Source organism: Lepidochelys kempii, chromosome 5, assembly GCF_965140285.1.
Source record: "Lepidochelys kempii isolate rLepKem1 chromosome 5, rLepKem1.hap1, whole genome shotgun sequence".
In the NCBI taxonomy this organism is placed as follows: Eukaryota; Metazoa; Chordata; order Testudines; family Cheloniidae; genus Lepidochelys; species Lepidochelys kempii.
This window is the reverse complement of record NC_136384.1, coordinates 130,608,987-130,629,687: the sequence shown is the minus strand read 5'-3', so window position 1 is coordinate 130,629,687 and position 20,701 is coordinate 130,608,987. Positions and strand designations below refer to the sequence as shown.

At 47.3% G+C, this 20,701-nt stretch overlaps 1 protein-coding gene across 1 annotated transcript in view; it reads left to right on the top strand.

The window, feature by feature from the left end:
• The window catches only part of LOC140911863 (neuronal acetylcholine receptor subunit alpha-7), a 133,082-nt gene that overhangs the window by 62,795 nt on the left and 49,586 nt on the right, over positions 1-20,701 (top strand). The window contains exons 3-7 of the mRNA XM_073345879.2: positions 7,237-7,281; positions 8,868-8,977; positions 10,631-10,710; positions 13,644-13,811; positions 19,461-19,655. Coding sequence (XP_073201980.1) covers positions 7,237-7,281; positions 8,868-8,977; positions 10,631-10,710; positions 13,644-13,811; positions 19,461-19,655 — 598 coding nt within the window. The remainder of the gene's footprint in view (positions 1-7,236; positions 7,282-8,867; positions 8,978-10,630; positions 10,711-13,643; positions 13,812-19,460; positions 19,656-20,701) is intronic.

Below are 20,701 nucleotides of genomic sequence, written 5' to 3'. Positions count from 1 at the left end.
CTCTGTAGGGAAGCATGTGAGCTGGGTCAAGCAGCAGTCAGTCTGCAGCCAGCCTATGCCAAGCTGTGGGGAGCTGTGCCTCTCTCTTTTAGCAGCCTGTTTTCTCTCTTTCTGGTTTTCAGTTTCTTGGGAGTTACCATTCTGAATCCTAAGAAATAAAGTCATGTTACTTTGCAACCTTCCAGCAAGAATATTCATGTTTTTTTCTAACGTCTCTGTGTGTGTGCTGTGAACATATATTTATGTATGGGCCTGGTTTTCAACAAACGCAGGTGTACAGCAGCAGTCCTAACTTGCAGCTGAAATTATTCCACTTACAGTTGCAAACTGGGCAGTTTGGACAAATTGGAAAAAGTTTCAAAGACTTTTGAAAATCACATCCTGCCAATGCGGGAAACCCTCACATCCCCATTTGACAACTGGAAGGGGCTACTGTGTTGCTTCCCGGCATCATTCCCAGCCATGAATGGTTATAAATCCCACAAACAGCACTTTCCCTGTCTTGCTGTCCACAAAGCAGAACTCACTCTGCGAGTTCAAACAGGCCCTGAGGCAGTGGTGAGCTGGAGCCGGTCTGCACCGGTTCGCTAGAACCGGTTGTTAAATTTAGAAGCCCTTTTAGAACCGGTTGTTCCGCGATGGACAACTGATTCTAAAAGGGCTTCAAAATTTAAGCGGCCAAAAGTGGTGCCTTAGGCGCCAACTCCATGGGTGCTCCAGGGCCGGAGCACCCACGGGGAAAATTTGACGGGTGCAGAGCCCCCACCGGCAGCTCCCCTCCCCGCCCCCGGCCCCAGCTCACCTCCGCTTCGCCTCCGCCCTTGAGTTACGCTCTGCCCGCTCTGCTTCTCTGCCCCCCCCCCAGCTTCCCGCGAATCAGCTGTTTGCGCAGGAAGCCTGGGAGGGCTGAGAAGCAGGCGGCGGCTTCGCGCTCAGGCCCAGGGAGACAGAGGTGAGCTGGGGCCGGGGAGGGTGCGAGGGGGGCTACCCGCGCCACAGCAGGTAACCCGGGAGGGGGGCGCAGGGGAACCGCTCCCCGCCCCAGCTCACCTCCGCCTCCCTGGGCCTGAGCGCGAAGCCACCGCCTGCTTCTCAGCCCTCCCAGGCTTCCGTCTGAAGAGCTGATTCGCGGGAAGCCGGGGCGGGGGGGCGGAGAAGCAGAGCAGCGCATTCAGGGGAGGAGCCGGAGGCGGAGGGGAGGTGAGCTGGGGCTGGGCATGGGGCGGGGAGCTGCCGGTGGGGGCTCTGCACCCATCAAATTTTCCCCATGGGTGCTCCAGCCCCGGAGCACCCACAGAGTCAGCGCCTAAGAGGCCACTTTTGATGTGATCAGTGGGGGGGGGAGCGGCTGCTCTCCCTGCTCCCCCCCAGCTATGCTACCCCACCCCTAGCAGCCAGAGGGACCTGCCAGATGCTTCCTGGGAGCTGTCGCAGGTAAGCACTGCCAGGACTCCCCACCTCGCCCCCCCAGCAGGTCCGTCTGGCTCTTAGGGGTGGGGTGGGCACCCACTATGGTGGCCCACAAGACCCTCCTGCCCAGTTCTGGGGGTAGTCAGGGGACAGGGGATGGGACAGGGATCCGGGGGGGGGCATCAAGGAACGCGGGGGGTTGGATGGGGCAGGAGTCACCTCGTGGGGTGAGGAGGGAACCGGTTGTTAAGATTTTGGCAACTCATCACTGCCCTGAGGCAAGGTTGAGAATAGACTGTGGATGGCCACCAGGGGGGCCTACAGGGAAATCTTTTTCCAAGGCTGCCAGAGACCCAACCAGCTGGGTGTTGGTCAAAATTCTGGCTGATTGCTGTTACTAAAAAGTGAGAGAGAAAGAACACTCAGTTCACGGGACTCCCCTACCAGAAACCTCGAGTCTGCCACCAAACCTGAGTTGTTTAAAGCCTAATTTCAGAGGTCATTGTGATGGGGGCTACAGACCCAGAGGTCTGACTGAAAGTAAAGCTTACAGCCCTAAGGAAGAGGATACTAAAGATCCTGGACTTGAGAGGAGAGTTTACAGGCCTGGGATGGCACCTGTCTATAGTCATTAAGTTCCAGACTTGTAGGCCTGCCACAGAAAGTTCCCTATAGCTGATGAGTTCCCTATAGATTCTTTTCATATGACTGCTATGATTGTTTCATTAAATACTAAAGTAAATCCTGAGTCTTTTTCTTTGCAGTGCTGAAACCCAAGGTGTAAACCAATCACTGGGGAAACTCACCAGTGGGAAAAACATTTCCTGCCAAAAACGTTCATGAGGGACAATGCCCCAGCCTGCACTGCCTGAGAGCTTGTCTACATGGGGAAGTTATTGCACAGCAAGCTAGGGTGTGAATTTACAGCGCATGAGCTCCCTGTGCAAAGACTCCTATTGCACACAGAAAGTGCCTTGTCTTACAATAGGTGCTCATGAGCCACCTAAATCTCTCTGGGATTCTCTGCTCTTTCAGACCTCAAGAGGCCCACAGGAAGGGACAGATGCCTCCGGATCTCCTCCCCCAAAGCTCCCTGCTCCAAGAGCTTGCTGATGCCAACAAACTCAGTGTTGGGGGAGGTAGGGAAGTTTCCCTCCTGTGTACCTCAGGAGCCCCACAGGAAGGGGGAAAGTGCCGAAGCCCCTGGCCCAAATCCCCAAACTGTAAAATGTTTGTTTTGAATGATGTGACTCATCAAACAGGGCAAAACTTCACCTAATGCAAAATGCTGACTTCTTACAAAAGGTGTTATCTCCTGCCCACCAGGAAGGGCTACTGAATCCAAATGGGCCATTGTGGAACATCACAACACAAAGGCTTTGTCAAGTGCCCTATCGCACCCATAAAGAGCCTTTGTGCAAAAGGGCTCATCCCATCTGCTTGAATTCCGAAAGAAGGAAATAAAACTAGATGACAAGAATATTTTTCATCTCTCTCTCTCATTGCTGTTTGGACTGTCACAGGGCTGGAGCTGGGAAACAGGAGAAGAGATCGCCAGGGTCAGGCTGGGTTAGCCCTACAAGACATTCAATGCTGACAGATTACTACAACTCTGTCACCTTTTGGAACCATAGACTGTCACTCATTTGTGTCTGTACGTTGCCTGCTTTAACCTGTAAATAACGTTATTTATTTTTCTTAGTTAATAAATCCTCATTTAGTTAACTATAGGATTGGTTGTAAGCATTGACTTTGGTGCAAGATCTAAAGTACAAATTGACCTGGGGAAGGGGACTGATCTCTTGAAACTGGCAGCAACCTGGGTATTTTGTGATCTTTGGTGTAAGTGACCATTTATCACTTAGTCCAGCTTGCCTGGGTGGGAAGATAAACTGGAATGCCCAAGGGGACCGTCTCTGACTCCATGGAAGGACTGGTATAGTGATCCAGGAGTTCACATTTGTTACTGACATGGTGAAATCTAATTATAGAACACACCACCAGTTTGCGGTGCCTGCCCTGAGGTCGGCACTCATGGTTGTGAGCCACTCCAGGCAGCACGATAGATGCGCTTGGCTTAAGCTGCTCATATTTTTGCTGACTCCTTATGTGCAAATTTGCACATCTACGGTGAAGGTGACTGCAGAGAGACTGCAGCCTGAGGTAGCACAACTGGTCATTTTCCATAGCTAATATTTGCATTGCAGGAATGCAACTACAGCTGCGGCCTCGTTCTCTTTGTGAGCCACAAAACATTGCAACATGCCCATACCACTTCCAGTTTGCTTGTGCTTTCAGTGCCAGTTGGTTTTGGACATAGTGGGACTACGGACAGGAAAAGACAGTGGATTCATTTTCATGCGGGCGAGCAGGAGAGCTGAGGATGTGACAAGTAGCTTTGCTTTGAGGACGCTGGCAGACACGTTTTATCCTCAGCTCCTTCGGGGGCTCTCTTGTTGTCTGCACACAGCTGTGTCATTGGCAGTGATGTCAGGCACAGTCCTGGACGGGAGAGGCTTGCTCCCTTTTACTCTCAGTCGAAGACCCAAAGAAAGCACTAATAGCAATAAAGACAGTGGTGGCAGTGAAGCTAGAACCGGCTGGGGTAGTGCATGCAGATGGCATTAGCAAGACGGGCTCAGACTGCAGTTCTGCCCATCACGGCAGACGGCATTCACAAGCTAAGTGGGGGCCAGCTGGCCAATATATCCTCAGCTTCCAAAGCTCCTTCCAAGTTAGCCAAACAAATCCATGGACCAGGAATTTCTCGTGTGCAGTCTGCCTGCCGGGGAGAATGGCTGGGGGTGGGATTGTTTGCCTGAAAATCTGCTAGCAGTTGGACAAGGTGTGTCACTTAGGCCTGGTCCACACTACAAGGTTAGGTCCATGCCAGGCAGCTTACACTGACTTAATTATGTCAGCGTCTACACTTGAATGGTGCTTCTGTCGAAGTGAGTCTCCCTGTACACCGACACAGTAACTCCACCTCCACAAGAGGCACCGGGCTTATGTTGGTGTAGCTAGGGCAATGCAGCATCCATATAAACACTGCATTGCTTATGTTGCCTGTCAGCCCCCAGTGGGGCTGACAGCTACAGCCTGCCCCCCACGCCCTGGTTCACGGCTGCCCCCACCCTGCCCTGGGGCTGACAGCCCAAGCGTGGGGGCCAGCTGTGAGCCAATGCCCAGCTGACAACTTAGGCCATCAGACCCAGGGCTGCTGGGCTCCTGCTGTCAGAGCCCCACAATGCCCCAGCCAGTTCAGTCAGTGAAAGCTCTCATAGTGAGGATGTGCACCACAAACAGAAGGAGCGTAGTGTGGATGTGAACCACTGCTTTAGTTACTGCGGTGTCTGAAGGTCAATTTAATTTTGTAGTGTAGACAAGCCTTTGCATGGCGACAGTTTGAATCAAACCAGAGGTTTGGGCTTTTGCAAATGTTTCTGAACTTGTTGGGGAACAAATAGCTTGGACTAGAAACTCCACAGCTGACTAGTTCCTTTGGCCCCTGGGAGGGCTGAGGCTTTCAACTAGTTTGGGAAAACAGGAGAGTTCATAGGGAGCTGGTTCACTAAGTATTTGGAAGCCATGGTCTTTGTATAAAAAACTGCAGGGTACAATCGCGCAGCTTTTTATGCTTCCTGGCTTGTATTCATGGGAGGATGTTACAAGAGGAGAGAGACCCACTGGGATCCTACAGAGCTTTCAACCTACACAGGACCAGAAAGAGCCCCTAGGGCTAACAATCTCTTCAGTTTGCTCTATGGACTCCCAGACCCAATGGGCTTGTGGCTCCTCATCTTGACGGCTGCCCTGGCTGAGACCACGAAGAGTAGCCATGGTACCTGCAGAGGTTTTTGTAGGCTCCACACGAGGAGAATGCAGCTGAAGCATCTGCCTAGCCTGGAGCTGCTGGGTGCTGAGAATTTTTAAAAATCAGACATTTCATTTAGGCACCTAAGTGGGAGCTGAACTCTTTTGAAAATCTGGCATCTTATCTCTGTCATTAATGTCTGCAAAAGAACTTAAATCGACAGAGTGAAATCCTGGCCCCACCAAATTCAATGGAGCCAAAATGTCACTCTTTGTCTTAATGAAGTTGCGTCTGGGAATTATTCATATATTTCCATTCAAAGTGTTAGCTATCATGGCCTGTTTGTCCCCAGATCTTACAAGCCTGATGGGTTTTGTGCTGGGTCCTGTGTCTCTTTGATCATTGCAGTCCAAGTCCAATGTGCTATAGCTCACAAGATTTACCATGCTATTCCACAGTAGCTTTGTTCAACACCACTTACTGAAATGCAGTCATCTCAGGCCCATGACTCTCTCCATCTCCATTGCAATGTAGCTAATCTGTCTGTTCTCTCGGCTAGCTTTGTGCTTACTGCTTCTCCTGTGCTAACAACGAATGAGCACAAAGGGCACACAACAAAACAGATTCATTCCTAGTACAAAAGAAGGGGAGTTTTTAGGTCAAAATGATCATTTGCCCAGCCCACCAGCACAGGGAAATAGAAAGCATGCTGCCCACATTCCCAGTTCCTGTGCAGGTGGCAGGGGGACAAGCAGGTTCTACAGGTCTCCATCCTGTGCTGGTTGGCTGAGAATGATGAGAAATGGATGGGGCCGTGGATCTGCCACACCCTCCCTCAGTGCATGGCCAGCAGAGCTGAGCTAAGGCATAGTGGGGAGTCACCTGGTTCTGCTACGGCCTAGAGCATAGGGATGAGTCCCAACCCTTCCCTGCACTGCTTTTGGAGCATCCCAGCTACCCACTGCCCCTTGCATAGGGAGAGGCACTAAGTGACAATGTAGCCCCTTAGCAGCCACTCCTTGATCTTGCAAACTCTGTGCAGTCCACAGTGGAGTTTGAAAAGATGTCACATGCCTGCACAAGTGCCAGCAGAGGCTGTGCATGGCCACAGCTATGCTTAAGCCCTGGGAGCGTTAAGTCTGAAACCAACGGGGCCCTTGCCTCCTTATATGCAAAGCTAAAGTGGGGAAAAGTATGGGTGTGTCTGAGGGGGTATGGGCTTGCATGTCACCCCCATGCGAACGAGGTGCTATGTTCCTCTCTATGATATGAACCCATACATTGGTAGTTGTGCAGCCATGTTCTTGGCCTGCTGGGCAATCCGCTTGACCTCTCCGTGCCTAAGTCTCACCATCTGTAAAATGGGGTCATGGCACTTATCTCTTTTGCAAGGCATTTTGAGATCTATAGCTGAAAAGCACTACGTATTGTTATTATGGATAGAGAATTGGATTCCAGTGTGATCTGCAGCCTGCTTAGAGTTGTGTTTAGATACACAGAGCACCACATCTGTTCTGCATAGCGTCCTCTCGATAAACATCATTTTCACAGTTTGCTGACGTGCCCTCACTTCTGCTCAAGACCAGTATTCGATTAGTCTGTAGCAACAATAATGACAGCGTTAATCCTCTCCAGTTCCTGTATGTCACAGAGTTCTGTAGTCACAGCCATCTAATTAAAATGAAAATCTCTGATAGCTTTTGTAGAGAATAAATGTCTTCAAGTAAATAATGGCCATGGCAAATTATTTTCATTGCTGATGAATTATAATGAGTGTGGAATTTTAAAAATTTGTTTTTAAGGCCAGAAGGAACTATTACAATCATTTGGTCTGATCTTCATCACCACACAGGTCAGAGATTTCACCCAATGACTCCAGCACTGAGTCCATAATTTGTGACTGTAATATTTGCATTCATTTACCCTGCGAGTTGGGTTTGGGTTTGATTTTGTCGGGAAAAAACCCCCAATATTTTCTTGGGCTAATTAGGTTTTCTTCTCTCTTTTTGAAGGATGAGAAGAACCAGGTGCTGATAACGAATGCTTGGCTACAGATGGTGAGTAACTTTGCATCAGCACTGAACAGAAATTGTTGTAACAGGAACTTACTGAATATGATCCTTTGGCAGAAGAACTGTCTGTCATCCTCTATACTGGGACTCAAGCAAATTGAGCTCTTGGAAATATTGCTGAAGGGGGAATGGGGCAGGATTTCCAAAGAAGCACACAGGTGTCTGACTCTGATCGGCTTTCAGTGGGAGCTGGGTCCTCTGAAAATCCCAGTTATCACTTCCTTTCAGATCTGAAAATGAAATGATCGGCCATATTAATTCCTGTTGTAACTCTGATGAGCTCAGTGGAGTTGGTCCAATGAGCCTTAAGGCACAGATGTTAATAAATGAGGATCTAAACATGTCATTGAAATTGGAGGGCTGGTTTTCAAAGATGTGGGCATCCTGCAGTTTCCACTGAAGTCAATGACTGGGATTTCCAAAGGTGCCTCAAATCCTAATGAAGCTGCACATCTTCCTTTCTTAAACTCCTTTGAGAATTCCAGATAGTGTCTAAATATGGACTTAAAGGCCTGACTGTAGGACCCAGGGGAAATTTCCAAGAGTGCCTAAGGAACTTAAAAGAATAGGCCCATTGCAAATCAATGGGGCAGACTCCGAAACCACTTAGGCACTTTTGGAAATCTCCTTCTCTCCCATTTTTTTTTTAAATCCCTTAATTCTTAAGTAAGTCTGATCCGCAATGAAATGCGTACAAGGAAAGCTCAGAGTTGTTGTCCCTGTGCACTATTACTCATGAATGAATGTTCCAGCGTAGGATTAAGCATTGCCGTATGGTATGAGGGATCATTTATTCTTATGCAACATAAAGCTGAGCTTCTGATTCATTGGCGCTGCCTCTTCAAGCTAAGAGATCACAGGAGAGATGAATGATTGAACTAACTCTAATGTTACATTAGAAACCAAATATATTATCTGAATGGAGCAAATGATCCTTCTGCTTGTCCCCTAACTACATGGTAGTTTATAGTCTGAGTGATCTTGGTTATAAAAGAAGAATAACCTAAACAATTCCAGCCTATACTTTTATACTGCTGCCATGTTATCATTTTCATACCCTCTTGTGTGCATAGACTTTGGACAGGAGAACCTAGACACTCTGTAGTCTTCAATAAAGAATTTGTATTGATCCCAAAGTTCAGCAAAAATTCAAATCTGGTATTTTGGGTGGGAGAGGGGAAAAGATCAAACAATCATTTTGGAATACAGAGTGCAATTGTATGCTTTCCAGGCCAGGCCCTCAGCTGGTATAAGTGGGCATCCACTGATGTAACACAGGAAATAAATATTTCCTTAGAGATTTTTCTAAACAACAAACATGTTAAAATGTAATAGTCCAAATGTTAAGTCATTACACTGTGAGCTCCTCAGTGCATACACCTGTCTTTTTCATTGTTGTCACTTGTTATTAACCCTAAAACAGTAATTATTATGTTATCATTGCTGTTGCTAATATTCATTATATTTCCAGAGCACCCAAATGTGCCAGGCATACAGGAAGATATTCCTTTCCCCTATGATCCTACATTGTAGAAATGATAAATAACATTTGTGTCTATATTTTCCTACAGTACTGGATTGACGTTTACTTGTCTTGGGATCAGTATGCATACCCAGGAGTCCAGAACTTACGATTTCCCTCTGACCAGATATGGGTACCAGACATTCTTCTGTATAACAGGTACGGAAGGTTTATAAGAACTGAGACAAACACTGAGTCAATTCCTCCATTGGTGTAAATCAGCCTAGCTCCATTGACTTCAAACGGAGATTACGCCAGCTGAGGATCAGGTTTATGGCCTCCAAACAATGGAAACAAACCCAGACAAGTGCTGCAGTACAGTGAAAAGTCTAGATGGAAGCACAGAGTTATCTTAACGATGCTCGTAAAATAGAAATGGCTTGAGGCCCTTGGCCATGGTCTTTATAATGAAAGATTAAGTTATGATTACCTATCTTGTGCTAATGTAAATAATTATCCTGGTTTCATTTGTTGTTTGTGCTTTCGTAGTCTTCTGGTACAGCCTTATGGAAAATTAGATGATGTTCGCACGTAAAAATATCACAATTCCATATAGCTAAAAGACTACGTATAGGGACCGAGAAAGCCCATGAAACTCAATAGAAATAGTCCTATTAGCTTCACTGGGAGTTGAATCGGGCCCTAAGACTGTAAAATAATTATGAAGTGCCCTTCAGTTCAAAGGGAGTGCAGGACGATGCCAGCACGGAAAAGTCTGCAATAGCTAACCAATTTATTAGAGCATGAGCTTTCGTGAGCTACAGCTCACTTCCTCAGATGCATATCGTGGAAACTGCAGTTTCCACGATATGCATCTGAGGAAGTGAGCTGTAGCTCACGAAAGCTCATGCTCTAATAAATTGGTTAGTCTCTAAGGTGCCACAAGTCCTCCTTTTCTTTTTGCGAATACAGACTAACACGGCTGTTACTCTGAAATCTGCAATAGCTGTTTTGAATGCAAGTTGTATAAAATATCAAGATCCGAAGGGCTAGATTGTTTGATTCAGTTTGGATAAGTATCAAGCAGTCTGGAAGCTTCCCCAAACCTCAACTAACTCCTGAAATTATAGAGTTCTAACCCACAAGGTCTGCACACAATGTTGTGCCGATTATTACTATTGGTATCTGTGTAGCACCTATGAGCCCCAGCCATTGACCAGGACCCCACTGCACTAGGTGCTGTACAAACACAGAACAAAAAGAAAGCCCCTAAGAGCTTACAATCCAGATCCCTGATTGCTCACTGATCACCCACAAAGACCCGCCAGGCTTGCCACTATGCCATCTGAGCCCCCGACAGTTCCCTTCCTTCTCCAGCCATTTCACCCCTGGCCTATGACTTCTTGCTCTCTTTGAAGAGCAGCTGCAGTTCCAAGCAACTGCTATGCTAGCACCTAGTACCTCCACCTTGAGTAAGGTGCCACTGGGCCAGAGGTTACAAAGGTTATCATCGTCTCCCGTTGTCACAGCCTTGGCATCAAAGGCACTGAGCTCTTCTGAAAATCAGGCCATTTCACTTAGTTGCCTAAATGGGAGCGGAACTCCTTGCAGCAGCTCTCCCTCAGTGACTGGGGCCATGTGAGGGTCCAGCCAGCTGGTTGAGAGATGCTTTATCCAACTGATCTAAATCTTGAAAGAAGATCCAAGCTCAGTTTGGCGTGAGCTAGACGTTCCAACTAATGATATTTTACAAAGTTTACCCTCCTGACCCTAATCCATACACCCGCTATTCAGAAATTAATGATCGTTACCTTACTGTTCACCACATTTTGAATTCAAGTGCCTGTGGGGGTTTTTTGTGTTATGCTTTAGTGCGGATGAAAGATTCGATGCCACGTTTCACACGAACGTGTTGGTGAATTATTCTGGATCTTGTCAGTACATTCCTCCAGGTAAGAGACTGATTTTGTTTGTTGGTTTAAATCAATTTACTTTAATAGCGTCAGTCAATTCTCCTATTTAGAGAATTAATTGTATCAGTTTAAAAGCAGATCTGGATGAGAAGCTTTGTGCGCTGTATGCTGTGCGACAGACTTTCAAAAAGAATTCAGCTTCTATTTTAGGCCCCTAAATACAGGCCAGATATTGATAAGTGCTCAGCATCTGTGACAAAAAAGTTCAGCATCATACAATGCTGAACCTTTTAATGATCTGGCCAGCTTTTCATACTGCAACATATTAGGTCATATAATGAATGACATTTTAGATGGAATTAGCACTAAGAGGCCAAGATTTCAAGGGCTAAACATTTTAATCCTGTAGCTTTTTTTCTGAAATCTATTTGTTTTTAAAACCTTTAAGGTTGTTGTGACTCAGATGATGAATTTATATTTATTAACTGTTCTGTACACAAGTAAAAATGCATGGTACAGTGATGCTGCTACAGCTTATACCAGCAGTTCTCAACCTGCGGCCCGCATGCGGCCCAGTTAGCACACAGCCCATAACGATAAAGGAGTTGAGAACCACTGCTCTAGGGGCAAGATTCACAAAGTAACTTAGGCGTCTAGAAAACCACTGGGATTCACAAAGCCTGGGTGAGGCGGTCAAGCCTCCAGTACAACGGGACAGAGCTAGGTGCCTTAGAATGGGATTCACAAAAGCCAGCACCTTAGGCAGCTCCCTGCAAAAGCTAGACCATGGGAGATACTAAGGTGAGGGGTAAGTACTTAGCCCCATCCCTCTCAGAGAGATAGGCACCTACATCTGGGCTGCAGAGAGACGCCTCCCTCTGCTTGGGATTCTCAGCTGAAAAGCCTCTGTTAGCATTAGGCATCTCTGCCATTTTTTAAAGACGCCGGCGTGGGAAGGAGAACGGAGAAGACACAGGACCTCCCTCATAATTTTTAGCCCAATGGTTAGAGCACTCACCTGGGATGTGAGAGACCTCAAGTCCTCCATCTGCCACATGACAAGGCGGGATCTGAACTGGGATCTGTCCCTCTCAGGGGAGTGCTGCAGCTACTAGGCTATTCCCTCGGTCTCCCCTATCAGAGCGGTTCCACTGTGGAGAAATAATGAGAGTTGCAGGGTGAGAAAGAGACAGCACAAGCAACTCTAAGAATTACTCTGTCGTCTGGTGCGCAGAGCACTCACCAAAGACTGGGGAGACCAGTCAGGGCCCCCCATCCTGCCACTCCACCGATTACCCACAGTGGAACAGCTTCCACAGGAGAGAGAGTGAGGGCACTCCCCCATCAGAACCTCCCATCGCCCGGTAGTTAGGGCATTCTCCTCAGAGCCCTCTCCAGATCCCATCTCCCCCATCAGGGGAGTGGGGACTTGAACCAGGTCTCTCCCATCCCCTAACCAAGGGCTAAAAGTTGTGAGGAAGTGCCTCTCCCTTCCGGGGGTTGCGTGTGAGGTCTTATGTAGGGCCTGATACGGTAGGTGAGGTCTGCGCGTGCTTACCAGATCAGGCCGGCGGGCAAGTGACACAGAGGAACACCTCTCTTCCCCAAGTTCACACATCGCTCTGGGGCTTAGCCATTCAGACCCCTGGAGTGAGGCAACTCTGCACATGCCAAGAAGCAGAAACACAGGCACCTAAGGAACTTTTACGAAAAAACTTGGGTGGCAACGAGTTTACGGGACTATCGGGTTCTGCAGCAGCTGAGCAGGGGTTGTATGAATCTCACCAGGGTCCAATTCTGGGATTTAGGTGCTTAAAGTGGCCGTCAAGCATCTAAGTCTCTTTGTGAATCTCGGCCTATCTGCTTATGTCACTTCTACGGCACCATTCCTGTGGCATCTGAGTGCCTCACAGCCATTAGTGGGCTTATCCTCACTGCCCCCTGTGAGGCAGGGCAGTGCTGTTATCCTTGTTTTAGAGATGAGGAACTGAAGCACAAAGAGACAAAGTGACTTGCCCAACATCACACAGGAAGTCTGTGGTAGAGCAAAGACGTGAACCCCGATTGGTGGAGTCCCAGGCTGGTGCCCTGACCACTGGGAAGAGGAACTTCTCCGCAGCCAACTGACATGTAATGGTTCTCAGTCCCAGAGCAGAGACACATGGGATGCGGTCAGCTTAACTGCCATTGTGCCATTAACGGCCATTGTGTGGACAGGCACAGATTGGCAGAACAGGGTAGGATTGCCCAGCAGGCTTCCTCGGACATCTCCACACTGCATCTGGGAGTGAGTCCCCTAGCCTGGGTTCACAAACTAGCGTACATGGGACGCGCATTAGTGCACTAAAAATAGCTGCATAGACAATGCTCTGACACAGCAACTTGGGCTGCCAGTCTGACCCCCCGCATCCAACCCCACCCCAGGCCTGAGCGCCCCAGTCTCACCCACCGCAATTTTTCAGTGCACTGCATGACCCAGGGTGGGAGGCTTGCACCAGATATAGTGCAGACCTAGCCCTAGAGGAAATACATGAGGGAAGACCTGGAGATATGGCCCAAGGAGAATAAGCATGGGAAAGAAAACCAAGGGGTGAAAGGTCAGGAATTTGTATGTTTGTTGCTAGCCCAATAGCTGGTTTCTGTGCTGGTGTATGTAGGCGCAGTGTCACTGAACTCAACACACCCATTTACATCTGGAGAGAATTTGGCCCCTATTTCTTTTGAAACACTTCATCAGACGGGTCTCCCAAGAACGTAACTGAAAAAGGAAAGTAATTTGGCTCAGGAAATCGTAAGTGATGTTAGTGGAACAGTTGAATTAGGAACTCTAATCGGAGTCTGCTCAGATGGCTTGAATCTAATCGTAGGGAGAGGCCTGACAATTCCACGGGATCTCAGCACAATGTCATTTCATTTTGCATTTGCCCTTCAGACCTCAGATGACTGTTTCCCCCTCTAACTTCTATTCTCAGGCATTCTGAAGAGCACGTGTTACATTGACGTCCGCTGGTTCCCTTTTGATGTGCAAAAATGCCATCTGAAATTTGGTTCATGGACCCACAATGGCTGGCTGCTTGATCTGCAGATGCTTGAAGCAGATATTTCCAATTACATATCGAATGGAGAATGGGATTTAGTGGGTAAGTTGGCTCGCTTAGAAATCTAAATGAGTTGAAACTTTAAGGCAAAATGAATACATGGAAATGACGGCTCTTATCTGGACATTTGAAGTACAGGTATTAAAAGCTCCTATTTGAAAAGCAGTAGAAATCTCACAATTGGACTGCAGACAATGTTTCAAGTGTTTTCTTCCTTGTCCTGCCAAGTTAACTAAAGCTACATTAGGGAGCCTGTGGGTATATTGCTGTGGGGTCTGATAACCTATGAAATTCTACTGACAACAATAGGTGCAGGGGGTCAGCACAGAATTTGGATCTCTGTGTCTTCTACGCGCATAGTGAACTTCGAATCACGCTTCTGCAACTTATTTAGCCTAAAGGTGATTAGGTTAGAAAGTCTGATCTCAGCAAAATTCAGAAGGAACTCTTGCAAAACCCCAAAACCAAAACCCCAAAACCATATACTCAGGGCCTGGTCTACACTTCAAACTTGGTCGACATCCCTACAGCACTCATGGGTCTGAAAATTCCACACCCCTGAGGGCCCTGGCTACACCAACCTAACCCCCAGTGTAGACGCAGCTATGTCAACAGAAGAATGTTTCTGTTCACCTAGCTACCCTCACCTGGGGAGGTGGAGTTCCTACAGCAACAGGAAACACCCTTCCGTCATGGTAGTGTGCGTCTACACTATGGGGTTAGAGAAGCACAGCTGTGATGCTGTAGTAGCTATAGTGCCATCAGTGTAGACATGGCACAGAACAGCAAAGTCTCAATTCGATCTAGTCAGTAGCCTCCCCTCCGCTACACCAGGTCACTGCATTTCCATTCTTTCTACCGTTCCAGAAGAAAACTGTACTTTTAAAAAGCGGATTCTTCTCACAGATTCTGTTCTTAGACCCAGCCTCTTCAGACCTGATTTGATCTCACTTATACAGGTGTAAATGAGGAGCAAAGCTACTGAGGTCAGAGTAATGCCAGTATAAAACCAGGCTAAGTGAGATCAGAATCAAGCTCTTTCATCTCTAAGGTGTATTAGCTTTATGCCCAGTAGATATGTCAAGTTCAATCCCAGGGGAGGAAAGTCCTCAGCTACTTTACAGAGTTTCTACCAGGCATTTCAGGGAGCAGCTCAGAAAAAGTTTGTATATAACCCGCATCCATTTTGTGTTGCTCTGTCTGCATCAAGGGGTGGGTGGGCCACATATAGAACTTGCTTAGCTTGTTACATTGTAAGCTTGGTTTCATGTGGCCCTTCCCCGGAGGCTGGCAGCTGCAATGTGAAGTCTTAAGGCAGGGTACCTGAGAAACTAATGGGAACCATCAGGATTCTATTTTCAGGAAGGGTAAAGGACTCCATGGGGAGGGGAAAACCCCGAAGGTCTGTCTCACTCAGCGCTGCACTGGTTTTCAAATACTCCTCTACAGGTTTATCAGTTCAGAAGAGTGCCCCGTTTGGTTATTTCTGGCTTGAAATCCTGCCTTCAACAAGCATCACTGAGGAACATATTTGGTCTTTGAGTTGCCTGTGCTTGTTCCTGCAGGCCAGGATGGAATTGCGTCAGCTCTCACATCACTCCGACGGTGGCCAATGTAATAATGGGGTTAGATAAGCAGCCTGCCTAACACTACCATGGCCTTCTCTTCTAAAGAAGCCCCTTCTCTGTGTCAGCCTGACACACTGAAGCTACACATTATGGTGGGTCAGACTTGTTGACCCTTAAGCACCAAAGCAAAACAGTGAACAGTGAAGGAAGAGACGATCCAGAAGATACAACCAGAGGAGAAAACGGTGATGGGTGCTGTGTCTGTGCTGCCACTGTGGACATGGTCAGCTGCAGGATCAGGCTGTAAACAGTCTTCTGCACACTGGGTGTGATGGACAACTATCGAAAGCCAGCCTGCCACAGTGTCTCCAGACATCACAGTCACTAAGGCTGGGGAAGGCTAACTGTAGATACCCATTTCCGTTCCCTGCCCCCCAGCACTCCCTTGGAGCTAGGGTGGTCTATGTGAAACACTGGAATGCGTTACCTAGGGAGGTGGTAGAATCTCCTTCCTTAGAGGTTTTTAAGGTCAGGCTTGACAAAGCCCTGGCTGGGATGATTTAACTGGGAATTGGTCCTGCTTTGAGCAGGGGGTTGGACTAGATGACCTTCTGGGGTCCCTTCCAACCCTGATATTCTATGATTCTATGTGGCAGTCACACCTTTGTTTCTCCTTCATCCAAGCCCCTTTAAGAACTCCCTTCTTTAATTCTCCCTTGCAGGCTTTCCCTGGCTAAGGTGCTACAGGAGCCAAACTTGCTCCTCAGAGTTCCCCTTCCACCAGCCCCAGCTCCACAGTCTCCTCTTTCCCCCAGTTTCCTGTCTCTAATAGTCTCAGCTAGTCTCCAAAACACCCCTCGCCTGCAGCTTCCTGCTATTTTTCAGACTGGAAATCACCTAACTCCTCTCATAGAATCATAGAATATCAGGGTTGGAAGGGACCCCAGAAGGTCATCTAGTGAGGTGAGGCTCAGCTCATAATCCGAATTGGCTTAGCCCCCAGGCTCCCCAGCCCATGGGCAAGCCACCAAGTTAAACCTGGCATATTTCTAGTTCTGTCAAAAGTCTGACCTGGGTTCTTCTTATGACCAAACCAGACAAACACAGAACAGGGGAAAGAGAGGAAGAAAAGCAAATGCTAGGACATGGCAGCATCGGTCACATTTGCAGTTCAGTTGCTAGAAAATCAGAGGCACAATCTACAGCCCATGACACAGTTAGTGACTAGGTTACTCTAATTGTCCTGCATCCAGCCTGTGGTTAAGTCTCCTCTTACCAAGGCTGAGATGCTCAGGACTGCTTGGAGCTTTTCACAGCAAAATGTTGCAAGGTTAGATTCCCTGGCCAGCTAAGCAGGCTTCTTATTAATAGACGGTGAGAAGAGAGATAAAAAGAAAAAAAAAAAAAGAGAGAGAAGGCTACGGAGGGGTTGGAAGAAGCAGGAACTTTACGTTCCCATCTCCAAGGTACTGAAAACACGGCCATGGAGGTGATGTTGATGTGGCCTGGGTTACCTTAACTCTGCATTTTCATCCTTTGACTTTTCCAGTTTTCCTTAATTAAAAACAAACCCTTTGAATTGCCTGACTTTCTGAAGTCTGTTTTCTAAAACCAAAACAGACACATTAACTAAGGCTCTCTCCATCTTCCCTTCAACTTACGTGTCTGTACATCCTTAGCTGCGGTGTCACAAAATGGGTGTGTCTGAGAATCGCCTTGAAATTTTTAGTTCTCTTTTACAAGAGTCACTGTGACATTTCAGTGCATATTATAGGTCCCATTTTCAAAAGGGGGCCAGCAGGTCCCATTGGGAACAATGGAGAATCCCCACACACCCTTCTGAAATTGTGGCCATTATCATTTTAATAAGTGGGCTGTATGGCCTTCCACATATGTGACACATTAAGGCCTCGCAAATTACAATGAGAGCACTTGTGGGGGTGTATTGGCATGCTAATATGTGGATCAGACTTCAAAGATGGTACAGAGTGTGCGTGAAATCTCATGGTGCTCTCAGTTTCACACAGACCAGATCAGGTTACATTAAAATTAACCATGCCACCTTTCCAAAAAACAAAGCCACCACTTCTCATTGGCAAAAAGAAAAGGAGTACTTGTGGCACCTTAGAGACTAACCAATTTATTAGAGCATAAGCTTTCGTGAGCTACAGCTCACTTCATCAGATGCATATCGTGGAAACTGCAGCAGACTTTATATATACACAGAGAATATGAACCAATACCTCCTCCCACCCCACTGTCCTGCTGGTAATAGCTTATCTAAAGTGATCATCAGGTGGGCCATTTCCAGCACAAATCCAGGTTTTCTCACCCTCCACCCCCCCCCCCCCCCACAAATTCACTCTCCTGCTGGTGATAGCCCATCCAAAGTGACAACTCTTTACACAATGTGCATGACAATCAAGTTGGGCTATTTCCTGCACAAATCCAGGTTTTCTCACATCCCCCCCACCCCCACACACACACAAACTCACTCTCCTGCTGGTAATAGCTCATCCAACTTCTCATTGGGTTCCTAAGCCAAGCTGTTTTCCAGATGAATTTTCAGAAAGTGTGCAGACAGTTTTCCAGCTCTGATCTTCCACACTGCCATATCTGAATGCCTGTCTGAGCGCTACCAAACCTTCCTAAAATATCCCCCATCTGTCAGGGTTGCACAGAAGAAATTTCAGCTGGATCGCTTGAGTTTTGCCAATGCTGGGGGAAAGGAACTTATAAAAGACAATGAGTTATGACCTCAACGGCAAAAACTACCATCTGTCTCACATTCGGTTCTTCTTGCTGAAGAGAATTCAACTGTGAAAAACTGGCTGAATATACAAAGGATGAGTCTGCTTTAATTCAGCTGCAATATTTTTCTCCATTAATGAGTTATTCTGACAGGGTGCTGGGCAGGGACTGCTAAACCAGCCCTCTGTCACTCCAGCTCCAATTAAGGGTGGTAAATTGGAGCTGGCTAGAGACACCTGTACCTGATTGACAAAGGGGAGACAGCTGACAGCCTAATTAGCTTGGGGCTGCATAAAAGCCTCAGAGGAAGGAAGCCAAGAGGGGCAGATGGAAAGGGGGAAGCCAGAGAGCGGAAGTTCGTCTCTCCTGGCTGTAGCGGCTGGGAAGCCCTTCCGAGTGAAACCCCCATGCTCTACACGGTGGAAAGGTGGTGGGATTGCACTGTGTAAATAAACAACACCGATGACTGCTGAGCCAGAAGGTTTCCATGATTTTCGGTGCAGAGGCTAGACTGTGCGGGGGGGCCTGCTATGCCCTGTTACAGTTATATTGTTTCAAAAAATAAAAATTGGCAACCAGTATGCCAGCTCGGAATAATTATTGTATTTCTAAATCCTGCAATCACTACATATATACAGTGAACAAAGTAAGAGGGAAACAATCTTTTTATATTTCTATAGCTCCTTTAATCTCAGAGTGGTTTAGGACTGCACAGCAGTGAAAGAAGGGAAGTTTTGACCAAGAACCTTAGAGCAAACCAAAGAGTCATGGGATCTTTAATAGCTACACAGCACAGAAGATACCTATGTTTTTAATGTCTGTCTCTCTCTCTCACGCATGCACACACACAGAGTGCAAACCCCATTCTAATAAATTCCTTTAACAAAATAAAGATGCCTGTTGAGATTTGAACGTCCAGTTTGAGGGTTTGGGCAGCTGGCAACCTAGAGGGTTACACGATTGAACTAGTTCCACTAATGGGAAAGTGGCTCTTTGAGAGACAGCGTGGCCTAGTGATGGGAGTCGAGCTCGCAGGTTCTATTCTTGACTCTGCCCCTGACCTTTTGTGTGACCCTGGGCAAGTCACTTCACCTCTTTCCCCATCCCACCCTTTGTCTATTTAGACTGTAAGCTCTTTGGGGCAGGGGCTGTCTCTTACTATACGTACAGCTTCTAGCACAAGGGGGCCCATCTCTCTAAGGCCACTAGGCGTTACAGTAGTGCATGTACTAACAATGATCTAAACAGAATGCCTCTGAACGTTGGGTCCAATGCTCAGAGGCATAAAGTGCTGACTCAGAGTTGAGTGCTACACAGCTCCAGATATCAAGCCAACTGCAGCTCTTTCCACCTCTGATTTCCTTCTGCGCAGGTGTCCCAGGGAAGAGGAATGAGCTGTACTACGAGTGCTGTAAAGAACCGTATCCAGATGTGACATACACTGTAACCATGCGCCGGCGCACCCTCTACTATGGCTTGAACTTACTGATTCCCTGTGTCCTTATATCTGGCTTGGCATTGCTTGTTTTCCTATTGCCTGCTGACTCGGGAGAGAAGATCTCTTTAGGTAAGGAAAATTAATTCCTTAGCTCTTCCTAAAAGTTTGGCATAAAAGGGAGGGTAAAAAGCTCAGCCTGCTATAGCCCTTGGCTAGTAGGGATTTCCCATGGTGGGAGCCCACTTACCGCAGGTAGCCCTATTGATTCACCACTATGTAAGCTCAGACATTTGTATTGATCTGAGCAAGGTGGTGATATAGCTTCCTGCTGATACTAGGTATTAATAAGTGGCTGGCCTTGATTTGGATTATTCTCTTGGTCCATGCTTTGAAAAATGAATGCAATTTACCAGTTCTGCAGGATAGTTGCAGTGGGGGAGGTTTAGATTGGATATTAGGAAAAACTTTTTCACTAAGAGGGTGGTGAAACACTGGAATGCGTTACCTAGGGAGGTGGTAGAATCTCCTTCCTTAGAGGTTTTTAAGGTCAGGCTTGACAAAGCCCTGGCTGGGATGATTTAACTGGGAATTGGTCCTGCTTTGAGCAGGGGGTTGGACTAGATGACCTTCTGGGGTCCCTTCCAACCCTGATATTCTATGATTCTATGATAGAGTTAGACATCTCCATTGGACTAGGTGGAACAGTGGGTTAGGGCAATCGTCTTTTTCTTCTGAAACCTGGAGTTCATAGCCAAGTCACAAGGACAGAGAAAGCAGGTCTCAGGGGGTAGGCCTGGGCACATGCATGGAGAGGTTGAAAGCAACAAAGGCTTCCTGAGATGAACCGTGATTACACAAGGTTAAAAGGGACTGAGCCACCAAGCTAGGAAACAAAGATTGGGACATCTGGGTCTGTCTAGGGGAGGTTAAAGGAGTATTTGAACAAAGTTCCAGAGCTCTAAGGACCCAACTGTGATACTTTGCTCATGGTGAGTAGTGCCTCACTCTACAAGGAGACCCACTGGTCTTGGGGGTTGTTCATGGAGGGACAATAGGACAATATGAGTAAGGGGTCAGAATCCAGATTAGGGTGGGAGTTTCAAAAGTGCTCAGCATTCTCCGCCACCATTGACATCCATGGTCAAAACCCATTGACGTTAATGGGAGCAGAGATG